Source organism: Zingiber officinale, chromosome 5B, assembly GCF_018446385.1.
Source record: "Zingiber officinale cultivar Zhangliang chromosome 5B, Zo_v1.1, whole genome shotgun sequence".
In the NCBI taxonomy this organism is placed as follows: Eukaryota; Viridiplantae; Streptophyta; class Magnoliopsida; order Zingiberales; family Zingiberaceae; genus Zingiber; species Zingiber officinale.
Window position 1 is genome coordinate 42,059,936 of NC_055995.1, and position 13,442 is coordinate 42,073,377.

The 13,442-nt window shown below is 41.0% G+C and overlaps 1 protein-coding gene across 1 annotated transcript; it reads left to right on the forward strand.

Annotated features, from left to right (window-relative positions):
* Positions 1 to 11,510: 11,510 nt before the first annotated feature.
* LOC121986618 (pentatricopeptide repeat-containing protein At3g04760, chloroplastic-like) lies at positions 11,511 to 13,113 on the forward strand. The gene is made up of 6 exons (XM_042540573.1): positions 11,511 to 12,279; positions 12,337 to 12,494; positions 12,576 to 12,596; positions 12,645 to 12,647; positions 12,761 to 12,868; positions 13,084 to 13,113. The coding sequence occupies exons 1-6, from the start codon at positions 11,511 to 11,513 to the stop codon at positions 13,111 to 13,113; spliced, it is 1,089 nt and encodes a 362-aa protein (XP_042396507.1).
* Positions 13,114 to 13,442: the final 329 nt, after the last annotated feature.

Sequence of the window (13,442 nt, forward strand, 5' to 3'; positions counted from 1 at the left end):
TGTATAAATTCATAACAAGACATTATACAATATGTATGGCCGAAACTTACCCTAGCCTCAAATAGGTCATTAAACAGCATATAGCATAGGAACTTTGTCTTTCTACTTATCATATTTCATGTAGAGTGACATAAGCATATTTAATTTTTGTTCTAGGGTTTCTAGGGCCTCTATCCCTTCATGGCCGAAACATACAATGGTCCATTTAGGTCATGGAAAAATTGTACAAGCATGTGACACAATCAACACATTATCATATTTCCATAAGAAGCATTTTTAACACCTTTGGTTTCATTTCTAAGGCCTCTAGGTCTTTTAAACCCTACTTGGCCGAAACTCAACAGTATATAAACTTGCTTCAAATAGCCTAAAATCATAAGAAATCATACAAGTTTCATAGCATGTATAAAGACAAGCATAATAAACATACATGTGAATTGTGTCTTAGGCTTCCTAGGTTTCTTTCCCTTTTTCTTTTATTTTTCCTCATGGACGAAACCTATCAATCTTTAAACTAGGTTTTAAGTGGCCTAAATCATGGAAAAGCTAAGTAAGTTTCATGGCAAAAATTACTAAGAACATCATATACAATGTGGGTTCATAAACAAGCTAGGACCCTTGTGATCTTACTTGTCATATATCATGTAACAAATTTTCTATACTCCAATTAAACATGAGAGCATTAAACAACTTTCATATCATGATATCACAGAGGTCTTGAGCATATTAGAATTTTGTTCAAGCTTTTCTAAACTATCCATCTTATCATGGCCGAAAATCTAAAATAAGAGTTCATGAATTTCTAACAATGTTCAACATGCAATTCTTTAAGAGAACTCTATATTCTATCATACAAACATGGTTACTTAAATTTAAAGGTCTTCCTAACCCTAAGCCCTTTTTCTTGGCCAAAACATATAAATGGATTTCTTTTGGTTCCAAGTAACTTTCAAGCAAGAAAACCAATAAAAGACCCTTAATAGTTCATGGAGGGAATCTTGTACTAGTTTGGTTACACCATGTTTTCCATAACCTACTTAAAATATTTTTGGCCGAAATTCTAGGGTTAGGCACTCCTCTGATCAAGCATCAATTAGGTATAAAAACATGAAGAAAATCCTTCCTACATAGCATAGAAAACATATCATAAAATAAAGACTTGTTTAAACCTTCCTAGATTTGAAAACCCTTTCTTTAGCCGAATTTTCTAAAATTCTTTCCTAGGTTTTCTAATCCTCATAAAATCCAAAAATCACATAAAAAGCCTTGTACCACAGGTGAGGGGAAGCTTACATCCTCTTCGCTTGTGGATCTATGGTATGGTGATGGAAGAAGTAGCCTCTTCTTCTAGTTCCTTTCCCTTGATTCCCTTGCTAAGTCCTCCTTGTATCTTAGGCTTTCTTAGGGGAAAAACCTTGGCTTTGGGGCCGAAGATGGAGGAGAGGGGACTGATGGTTTCTGTGAGGGAGAGGAAGAATGAGAGAAAATGAGAGAAAAATAAACTTCTCTTTTCTTGCTCCCTTTTATGTTAAGGGGGAAGAGGTAGCAAGATTGATATTTGCTTTCCTTCTCCCTTAACCCATTTTCTATTTTTCTTTCATTTATTTTATTTTATAATTTATTCTCATCATTCATGATGAAATAAGGGGGAATGAATCCCCTTAATTCTTCATTTAAGGTCACGGCAAGAGAGGGAAAAGAGAGAGGAAGGGAGGAAGGCAAGTTGCCTTTCTCTTGCTCTTTTCTTGCTTTCTCTTCTTAGATCTTTACTCCTATCTTTATCATGCATTCCCTTTCCTTGCTATCAATATCTTCTCTCTATCCCAATTGGTTTCTACTAATTAATTCTATAAATTATAGTATAAGAGGTTCAAGGTTCAATCCTTAACCTTCACTTCTTTTTATTTCATTTTATTCCTTTTTACTTCAACTCACTTCCTATTATTTTTCTAAGGCAAAATCCCACATTCATATATTTATCTTACAAGCTTAGTGGGTATTACAGTACACCAATCAAGTATGGACTTTGGTTGATCCACCTGAAGGGGTAAAATCCATTGGGTGCAAGTGGGTCTTTAAGAGAAAGACTGACATGGATGGACTTATCTATAAGGGTCGCTTGGTAGCTAAAGGTTTCAAGCAGATTCATGGTATTGACTATGATGAAACTTTTTCTCCAGTGGCGATGTTTAAGTCCATTCGGATCATGCTTGCTCTTGCAGCTTACCATGACTATGAGATATGACAGATGGATGTCAAAACCGCTTTTCTGAATGGAAACCTACTCGAGGATGTGTACATGACACAACCTGAGGGTTTTGTAAATCCACAGCATACTATTAGAGTATGCATGCTGCATAGGTCCATTTATGGACTAAAGCAAGCTTCTCGGAGCTGGAATCTTCGATTCGATGATGTGATCAAACAGTTTGGTTTCATCAAGAATGAAGATGAGCCTTGTGTCTACAAGAAGGTTGTAGGGGACATAGTTGTCTTCCTCATATTGTATGTGGATGACATACTACTCATTGGGAAGGACATCCCTATGCTTCAGTTTGTCAAGACCTGGCTAGGGAGTTGCTTCTCAATGAAGGACTTAGGTGAGGCATCCCGTATTCTAAGAGTTACAGATCTATAGAGATAGATCTGAGAGATTGCTTGGCCTAAGTCAGAGTACATACATTGACAAGGTACTCCTTCGGTTTGCCATGCAGAATTCCAAGAAGGGATTTCTGCCGATGTCACATGGCGTGAGTCTTTCGAAGACTCAAGGTCCCTCTTCTAGAGATGAGAGAGATCGCATGGATCAGATCCCTTATGCCTCAGCCATAGGATCGATCATGTACGCCATGCTATGTACTCGACCTGATGTCTCGTATGCTTTGAGCATGACGAGCAGATACCAGTCAGATCCAGGTGAAAGTCACTGGATAGCGGTCAAGAATATTCTTAAGTACTTACGAAGGACTAAAGAATATTTTTTGATATATGGAGGCAATGATGAGCTAACTGTAAAGGGTTACAGTGATGTCAGCTTCCAGACCGATCAGGATGATTACCGATCGCAGTCAGGGTTCGTGTTTTGCTTAAATGGTGGTGCTGTGAGCTGGAAGAGTTCGAAGCAGGACACAGTAGCTGATTCTACAATAGAGGCCGAGTATATTGCTGCATCAGAGGCAGCCAAGGAGGCAGTTTGGATCCGTAAGTTCATCACTGAACTTGGGGTGGTTCCTAGCATCGCTGATCCAGTTGAGCTCTATTGTGACAACAATGGAGCTATAGCACAGGTGAAGGAACCTCGCTCACACCAGCGGACCAAGCACATACTACGGCGCTTCCATCTCATTCGAGAGATTATCGACAGAGGAGATGTGAAGATTTGCAGAGTACCTACAGAGGCTAACATCGCAGATCCCTTGACCAAGGCTTTGGCACAGAGGAAGCATGATGGTCACACTAGTTCATTAGGCCTTAGAGCCTATACTGATTGGCACTAGTGCTAGTGGGAGATTGTTAGTTAGAGCCCTAGAGCCAATCATTTGATGATTGTATGGACTCATTGTATCATATTCTTGTATATTAATAAAGTCATTTGTTTGGTTATTATACTTATTTGTATTAGTGCCAAATAGACTAAGTATAATAGCGTCCTTGAGTAGGAGGTTCATACCTATATCAATCGATTAGTTGAATCGATAGTGAGATAATATAGGGAACACTACTCTAAATCATTCCTAGTCGAGTATTAACATTCAGGGACAATGTTAATGCAATAAGACTAGCATGTAGGTCAGCTCGATGACTTGATCTCACAAGTCATGGATATAGAGATATCAAGTTGACACATGGGTATACATTGGAGAATGTATACTGAATGACCCGCCATGAGAAAGTATCACGGATCGTTATATGAGTGTCATATACTTTCTCATGTGGCTATTAGTATGACTATTAGTCCTTAGACCTGAAGTCACCATGGATCCCTACATAAGGAGTTATGTACTTTGGTTTCGTCAAACGTCACCCGTAACTGGGTGGACTATAAAGGCGATTATCGGGTATGTAACAAATTATGCAGAGGGATGTGAGTGATGTAGATGGGATCTATCCCTCTCATATGACGGGAGCGACATCAATATTCTTGATAGAGTTAGACCACGAAGTGCTTGGCCATGCCCAAATGAGTCAACATTAGATGTTGAGCTCATTTGATCGAGTGAGTCTACTTGGAGTTCAAGATTTAGATTGATTAGAGGATGACACGGTCTATGCCTCACATTGATCAATCTAGATGTCTAGGATAGAAGGACAATGTCACATATTGTGAGGAGTCACAATTAGTAGACACAAGGTGATGTTGGATCTCGACATTTCTTGTAACTTGGGTAGTAATGATGTGTTGCTAGATATCGCTCATTACTTATGCTCCTAAATGGGTTTAGAGCATTGCCAACGTTACAAGAACCTATAGGGTCACACACTTAGGACATTTAGATGGAGATTTGGTTCATATGATGAACCAAGAGGATTAGATTCATTTGATGAATCAAATTGGATTAAGAGTAATCCTAATTGGGCTAACTTGAGTTGGACTCAAGTTGATTCATGTATTCAATGAGTCTAATTTATATTATGACTCATTAAATCAACTTAATTTAATTAATTAGATTCATTATATTAAGTTGGCTTGAATCAAATGGTTAGATTAGATCAACCATGGAAGAGATTTGGTCAAGTTTGACTTGACTTGAGAGGAAGTTTAAAAGTCAAGTTTGACTTGACTTTATGCCACCTCATTGGTGAGTTGGCATTGATGTGGACCAATGATGATGCACCACATCATCATGGTTGCCACCTCATGCAAGTTACAAAGCCATTTTCTTAATAACTTCACATTAATTGCATTTAATGGGGAGTTACACAAGGGAAGTGGCCGGCCACTTTGGTTTTGAATGGGAATTGATTTTTTCATTCAAGTGTGTATCTTCTTCCTTCTTCCTCTCAAGCTCTCCCTCTCCTCCTCAACTTGGCCGAACCATACATAGGTGCTAGCACACCTTTTGTGTGGTTTTCTCCACCTACGTGTTCGTGTGGATACTTCTAGAGGGGTATCTATCTTGATACTCTCGAGATCCGGCGTTTTGGACGAGCGGGATACGCGAAAGGCACGCTTCGAAGGTATAATTATTCTTAACACATAGATCTAGGAGTAGATCTAAAGAAGGTTTTTCAAACTCGTACTCGTATTTATCGTTCGGTTTTCCTTGCATGGATCCGTTGGCCTTGGGTTATTCGGGGTTTCCGCGACGTGAAAAGCGGTTTTCGCGGCCTGAAAAACCCAACACTGAGTTCTCTTCTTTGATTCTCCGATGAACTCAAACTTAGACACTGCCTCGGGTTGAAATAAGACTCTTCGCTTACGGCACTCGATGGAAGCACCATACTTACTCAGGAAGTCCATCCCGAAAATGACATCATAATCAGACATGTTCAGTATTACCAGATCACTGTACAGTTCTCTGGCTGAAATTTTGACTAGCACAGCACATAGTCAGTGCGTAGATGTCATTATCTCTCCCGAGGGTAGCGTCGTCAAAAATTGTCCGTTTAGGACCTCCGGAGGTATACCTATTTTTTCTGCAAATGCTATGGAGATAAACGAATGGGTTGCCCCAGTATCAAATAACACAGTAGCATACTGATTAAAAATGCGTATCTGACCTGTGACAACCGTAGAGGCATTTGCTACCTCCTCTCTGGTAAGGGAGAAAACTCAAGCATTTGTGAAACTTGGTGGAGCCTCCAGTCTGCCTTGGCTGATATGAGGACCCTCCAACACGTCCTACATCTGGTGTAGCTATGCTTGCTTGCCTCCATATTGCACAGGTTGTGCGGGAGGTAAGTTGATCTTGGTCGGATAATTCCTGTCCATATGCCCCTCGTGACCACATGCATAACAGCTACTCGTGCCCTTGCAAAAGATTCCAGAATGCATCCTTCCACACGTGGAACATGTAGCATACTTAGGTTGTTTGATTACAGATCCTCCCTTGACTTTTATTCTCGGTTAGTACTAACTTCTGCTGCTTGATCCCGTTCAAAAAATGCTCCGTGATTAGGGCACTACTAATCAGCTCTTCTGCAATCTGTGGTCTGTTAATTCCACCAGTCACATTTAAAGCTATCTCCGGCCTCAGTATTTTCAGCATTAGCCTCACCCTTTCTCATTCTGTACTAACTACCTAAGGTCATAAGCGAGCTAGTCTATCGAATTTCTTCACGGCGTCGTCCACTGATAAACTTCCTTGTCAAAATTCCGTGAACTCGTCATAATGCTTATTTGTGACTCGCATATGGAAGAATTCTTTGAAAAATTCAGTCTCGAAGTTAGACCAGATTATTTGATCCACTTTTTGTTTGACCTTGACCCATTCCCACCACATTCTTGCATCACCAGCAAAACAGAAGGAAGCACATTTTATCTTTTCCACTTCCGGCCAGTCCAGCAGCTCTATTATGCTCTCTAGGGTTTTGAGCCATGCTTGAGCATCCCATGGTTCATTGGCGCCAGAGAAATTCTCTGGTTTCAGTTTCTACCACTGGATGAGGTATGCTTCTTGCCTCACTACCTTTGCTGGGGCTACAGGCGTAACTGATGGACCCTCGGTCAAATTCGGTGCCACTACATTGGCCTCCAGAGGGACTATAGAAGGAGTTCGCTGGTCAGCCGTCAGAGTGGCAATGACCTGCTGCTGCTCTACCACTTGTCTTTGCAGCTGAGCTACCACCTTCAACAAGTTGGGCTGAGGTACAGACTCCTCTTCCACTGGTTGAGGTTCATTAACCCTCAGCCGTCTAGCCGGTCGTCCTCTGGCCATTCTACATATCATAATCAAACCAGTGAGACATACTTCAGCCCATCCTTATTCCTTCTTACCATCATTAAATAATACTTCAAGTATAAGCAGGCCTAATCTCATCAAGAATTTCTTACTAATCATGACAAAATAAAAGAAAATGCGTAAAAGCTATGAGAAGGTAGTTTCTTACTTGGAAGCTGTAGGATCAATGCTTGATGTGTGTGTGGTGGAAGGATGGAACTTGCTCTGATACCATAATTGTAACGATCGCACTTCTTAATCTTAGCTCAAGCCATGGACGTTACTTCTTTACATACTACTAAGTACCTTATTAGATGTACACTATTCGGTTTGGCGATCTACTCCGAACTTGCTTCGACTGTTAGGTCATGTTTTGGGAGCGAAATAGAGCTAAGATGAAGTTTAGGACTGCTTTAGGATCTGGGCCATGTGGTGATGACCGGCCATGTAGCCTTACTGAGCCCTAGTTTAGTGTAGCCATGTAGGGTCCTCCCTGCTGGAGCAGGGCACGGCCGTGTGTGCCACACGGCCATGTAGGGTCCTCCCTGCTGGAGCAGGGCACGACCGTGTGTGCCACACGACCATGTGAGGTCCTCCTAGCTAGAGCAGGGCACGACCATGTGGCTTCCACACGGCCGTGTCATCTTGGCCGTAACGAAGAGGGGCATGACCGTGTGGCTCACACGGCCATGTCACCTCAGCTGAGTCAAAAAGGGTGCATGGCCGTGTGAATCCACACGACCGTGTCATTTTCTCGAGGAGGAGAGGTGCATGGCCGTGTGTGACACATGGTCGTGCAACCTTTCCCAGAGGCTAAGCCTTACATGGTCATGTGTGGCACACGGCCGTGCGACTTTTCCAGAGACTAAACCTTACATGGCCGTGTGTGGCACACGGCCGTGCAACCCTGGCCGAGAGGGAGAGGGTCGGGCCCGTGTGACTCCACACGGTCGTGTCAGGGGCCACGCCCTGCACCCAAAAAGGAGTGGTTCTCCCCCTTTGTACTCCTTCTTGACTTGTCGTTTTATCCTATAACCTTATCGAGAACATTTGACACTTCAACTACTACCAAATCATAAATTCATTGTACACCATTCTTAACAGTAATTTTATACTAAGCGGAGATAAGAACATATGTCCATTCGCGGCAAAATCTAACATGGTCAGATACTAGCAAATTCCAGGATCGCTTCCCATTGTTCCGTCACCCATACCATCAAACATTGCTCCTGCTGCCCCTTCTTACTCCAGCTTTCCCTTACCTTTATCTGCAGTATAAGGAAATGCAAACTATAAGCAAAGGCTTAATAAGTACCAACTACTAACAAAACTACGCATTAAAGAGAGCATGCTCTTTTTATTGTAAAACTGCTTGAGAAGAAAACAACAAACATGCACTCGAGTATAGTTCACGCTAAAACATATGCTTTGTAAATATACACATGATACGTATTTTTAAACAGTTTTAGAAATGCTAAACACCAACTTAAACCTTGCTAGTAATGTAATGAAACAGAAATCCTGGCATATCATAGAGTTCACCAACACTACACTTTATAACTCAAGTTCTCCACTTAATGATGGCTTCACTTCAACAACCAATGCTCTTTGAAAACTCTATCATACATATTAGTGAACATAATAATCAACTTTCTTGGGCCTGACAAAGCATCACTTTGCGTGCATCCTTAATAAAGTCTGAGTTAGCTAATCCCGAACCTATTAAGGTACTACTAGGCGATCTAGGGGCCTAGGGGCAATCTAGGAGCCCATCCCATGGACCTTGTGTCCAGTACATGCCATTTTTAAAGTAAAATACTTTCTTTTAATATTGTTTTCTTAAACTTTGCACTTGCTTGTCATTTCAACAAACACCTTATGTGCACTTTATCCCCTCACACTTATAGGGAAGGACTTTTAGGGTCTTTAAAACTGCTTCTTAGCCCCAACTAAATGGGAAGCAATTCAATATTCCCTACACCGGCTCTTAGTCCCCAAAACTTTAGAGGGCTTCTTACATAACATGATAAGCTTCTTCCTTAACATGTCTAAAGCATAACTCAACATAAATCTTCTAAATCATGCATGAAAGACATTACTAAATACATCTTTGAAGCAACTTATACCGCAGGCGAGAGGTACTTACATCCTTTCGCTAGATCTTACTATCTTAAGATGTAGGGAAAATGATCTTCTCTTGCCCGCCCTAATCTCCAAAACCCCCTTCCCGTGTGTAAAAATCCTTGTGAACCTTCCTCTTAGATCCTCCTATATAAGAACCTACAACCTTGGAATCCCTAGGTTTCTTGGCCGCAACTTGCAAGGGGTAAGGAGAGGATTCGGCTAGGGAGGGGAAGAAGAAAAAGATGATGAAAAGCTAGGTTTTCATCTCTTCCTTCCCCTTTTATACCAAGTGGAAGTTGAAGCATCTTTCCACACAAAGTCTGCTTATAGGGAATTATTTCCTATTTCCAAAGTAATGCTTTACCACCACCCTATTGGCAACTTAAACCAATCTCATGTAAGAGGTCTTGGGTTCAATCCTAGCGTGGGCCATTTATACATATATTTTTAGTTCTTTTCTCTTCTTCTGTTTATTTTTGCTCTTTTGAATTAGAGAAAATTTATGGGTATTACAGATTCACTTTTGGACTTGGGTTCGGTTTGATGCTTGGTTTTTGGTTCCCTTGTTCTACTTGTGCCTGCAACTAAAGCAATATTTTTCTTGATCAACAGTGTATTAGTCTGTTCATGTAACTCATATTTAGAGAATAATTCATCTAGCCTAATTAATGAAATATCTTTAGAAATTTTATAGGCATCTACCATGAATGCCTATAAAGTGTTTATGTGAAATGTATTTAATGCGTACCTGATGATGTCACAGTTCTCCACTCTTTGACTAATTACGTGTAGTCCATTGAGGAGATCTTGGATTTTGGCATGAAGTTGGCTTGCTAACTCTCCTTCCTGCATTTTTATGTTATATAATTATTTAAAATTAAATCTCTATTACTTACCTTTGTGTCCGAGGTCCCATCGTGTTGTTCGATTAGTTTTTCCCACAGTTCCTTAGCACTTGAGAATGGGATGACTTGGTTCATCTCTTCATTGGTTAGGCTACATTGGAGAGTCTGAGTGCCTTTAGCATCGGCCTCGATCTTCTTCATTAGGTGCGGGTCCCAGTTGTCTCATGTCATCGATTTTCCGATTCCATCTAGTGGTAGTGTGAAGCCCATTTGGATGATTATTCACATTTCAACTTGTGTCTTTAAGTGGTACTCCATCTGACTTTTCTATTAATCAAAGTCTTCATCGGAGAAAAGAGGTGGATGAGAGGTGTTGTAGCCTTCTTGGTGGGCCATCAAAAAAAAATTCTTGCACACAAAAATAGAAGAACGTTCCAAGACCTTGTCTTGGATTAGTAGTGCATGATAAAAAGAAAACTAGTGAACTTGAGTGGTGTTGTACTAACTTCAAGAAAAAAACTTGAATGCAAAAAATTAATCGGAAGGTGTGATAGTACCGATTTTGATCGACTCCAAAAAATTCAAAAATAATATCATAAAAAATTGTTTGAACGGTGGTTTCACCAATTTAAAGTGGCCACACTCTAATGCCAATTGTGGGATCATTGCGTTAGAGGGGGGATGAATAGTGCTTATGACTTTTTATGTTTTTTGAAAAATAATTGAGTGTAAATGTGCAATGGAAAGAAAGACAAAGGAGACAGAAGAACACATAGGAACACAAGTCTTTTACTTAGTTTTAAGCCTGTGGTGACTCCTACTCCAAGGCCCACATGTGAGAGTGCTTTCGTTGGGCAATCCTTAATCAATCGTAAAGTTACAAGTGTTTGCAATTTGAGTATAAGTAACTTGAATAATAAAACAAATACCGATGATTTGGAGGAGGGGATCTTTAGCGTAGTTGTCGTCGGAGCAGCTTTCAGGCGTTATAGAGACCTATTCAAGCTGCTGGTCAAGCCCTATTTTTAGACCCCCATCTGGGCACCTAGATTCCCTCCCGGGTGCTTGGAGTGTGTGATAACAATCATTTTATCACATTATTTAGGATTCTATACTTGAGGTTTTGAGTTGATTATGTGTTTAGATCCTCATTTATATCTCATCACTACAACAAAAACCCTCATAGACATCGGTGGAACAACAACAGTTTTAAGTAAAAACCGATGTCTATGAGTATTTTACACCGGTTTTTCCAAAAACCGGTGTCTATGAGCGCAGATTTTCGCTCATAGACATCGGTTTTTTAGCCGATGTCTATGAGCGCCTTTTTTTTTATTAATAGACACCGGTTTTAACATCGGTTTTTAAAACCCGATGTTAATGAACCCAAAAAAAAAAAAATTAATGTTTCCACTAGTCAAAATTTACAACACTTCGTTCCTTTCAAACCTAAACCAATATCGCGCCGCTTCTCTCAACCTAAACCTAAACCTCCTGACCATTTCTCTCAGCCTCATCTTCCCCTTCCCCTTCCCAAAAAATGTCAATTTCTTTGCGCGTGTCCTTCGCTCCGCACCTCCTTCTCCATGCCACATTCCGCCGGAATTCCATCGGCCGTCGATGTAGAGTTTTTACTATCAGGATCTGCAGCTATCAGGCAATGGCGTCTGCTGAAGCCAAGACGACCCAGCCGCAAACCCTAGACTCTAAGGAGTCTCACTACATGAAGCTCCTCAGCCGCTCCTGCAAAGCCGGAAAGTTCAACGAGTCCCTCTATTTCCTGGAGTACATGGTGGGCAAAGGCTACAAGCTCGACGTCATCCTCTGCACTAAGCTAATCAAGGGGCTCTGCAGCTTGAGGAGCGTCGATAAGGCCGTGCGCGTGATGGACATCCTGGAGTCTCACGGTGAGCCCGATGTCTTCGCTTATAATGCGCTCGTCAGCGGCTTCTGCAAGGCCGGCCGCATCGAATCGGCTATCGAGGTCCTCGGTCGGATGAAGAGCCGGCGCTGTCCTCCGGACATCGTCACCTACAATATTCTCATCGGCTGCTTCTGCACCAGGGGGAAGCTCGACCTGGCCCTGGAGGCCTTGGACAGGCTTCTGGACGACAAGTGCCAGCCGACTGTTGTCACCTTCACCATCTTGATCGAGGCGGCGCTGCTGCAGGGAGGGATTGGCGATGCCATGAAATTTTTGGACGAGATGATGTCGCAGGGGCTTCAGCCGGATAACTACACTTACACCGCCATAATCCGAGGGCTGTGCAGAGAAGGAATGGTGGATGCGGCGTACGAGTTCCTCAAGAGCTTGCCTTCGAGAGAATGCGACCCGGATGTAATGTCCTACAACGTCTTGCTCCGTGGGTTGTTGAGTTACAAGAGATGGGAAGATGGAGAGAAGGTTGTTGGTGAAATGCTTGAGACAGGTGTGAAGCCCAATACTGTTACCTATAGCCTTTTGATCAACTCTTTGTGTCATGAAGGTAAGCTAGACAGAGCAAAGCAGTTGCTTGACGATATGATCAGCAGAGGGCTGAAGCCTGATTCTTATAGCTATGACCCCTTGATCTCTGCTTATTACAAAGCACAGTGGGAAATTCTTAGGTCCGTGCTTTGTGAGAATTATATTGTGATAGAGCTTGTAATTGGAAATCATCTGTCTTTTTCTTCATTCATATTTGCAAATAGCATCTTAAAATCTTGTGTTAAATACTTATTCCAGGTTTTTATGAATGTGTTTGCAGTATGTTCTGTAATCTTTTTGAAAACTATTGGTAATATTTTGGCATAGCTGGTATTGATTTTCTATATACCTCCTTTCCTTTAAAAGCATTAGTTCTTCTTACTATTTCTGAACTTGACTTCTCAATCTTGGGTTACCAAATTTCTCAGTAACCTGATTTACAGGTCTTAGCTAGAGGCATAGAGTGCGACATTGCATTACTTGCAGTTGAGAGTGAAGAATTCTGGAAAGGTGCTGAACCACTTCGTTTTGGTCAATTGCCTTGCCTTCAGGTTGCTGTTGTTCATGAATTGCAAAAATGTTGCTCTTCCTTCATGATAAGCAACTTTTCCATAAGTAATTTGTGTTTCTTTTGATGCATCATTGAACCTGGTATTAGCCCTTCTCCAGTTGTTCATTGAATTGGCTTAATTATTTTTTAATTCCTATAAGCATTTTGCTTCAATGATACAACATATGATTGTTTTTTTTAATCCCTGACTTGCAGGATAATGAAGAGCTGGAAAATTGTAAATAACTGGCCTACACTTCTATATCTATAATTTTGATGAATTAAGTGTATCAAAATGCCATAATTAGCCTTTTTGTTCATCAAAGCAAACTCCAGTTACCAAGTTTGATAGATTGCTTGTGGTTCTTGTCACATAGTGGTTAGGTATTTATCCAATGTGAAGAAAGTGAGGAAATTTTATGTTCCATTTTGAATCACTGGTAGATGATGGGCTATTATAATATAATCTATAATGTTCTTTCATAAGGCAACGTACTCCATGTTTCTCCAAGTGAATTTATGCTTTGCCACTTGCAGCATGTTTTCTTTTGAAACAATAAAGATATTGATTATCC

Excerpts from the sequence above, each read along its gene's own strand:
- LOC121986618 (XM_042540573.1), top strand. The coding sequence starts at position 11,511 with ATGGCGTCTGCTGAAGCCAAGACGACCCAGCCGCAAACCCTAGACTCT. Across the intron at positions 12,280-12,336 it reads TGGTGAAATGCTTGAGACAG|GTAAGCTAGACAGAGCAAAG; the intron begins GTGTGAAGCCCA and ends TGTGTCATGAAG. Across the intron at positions 12,869-13,083 it reads GTCAATTGCCTTGCCTTCAG|GATAATGAAGAGCTGGAAAA; the intron begins GTTGCTGTTGTT and ends CCTGACTTGCAG.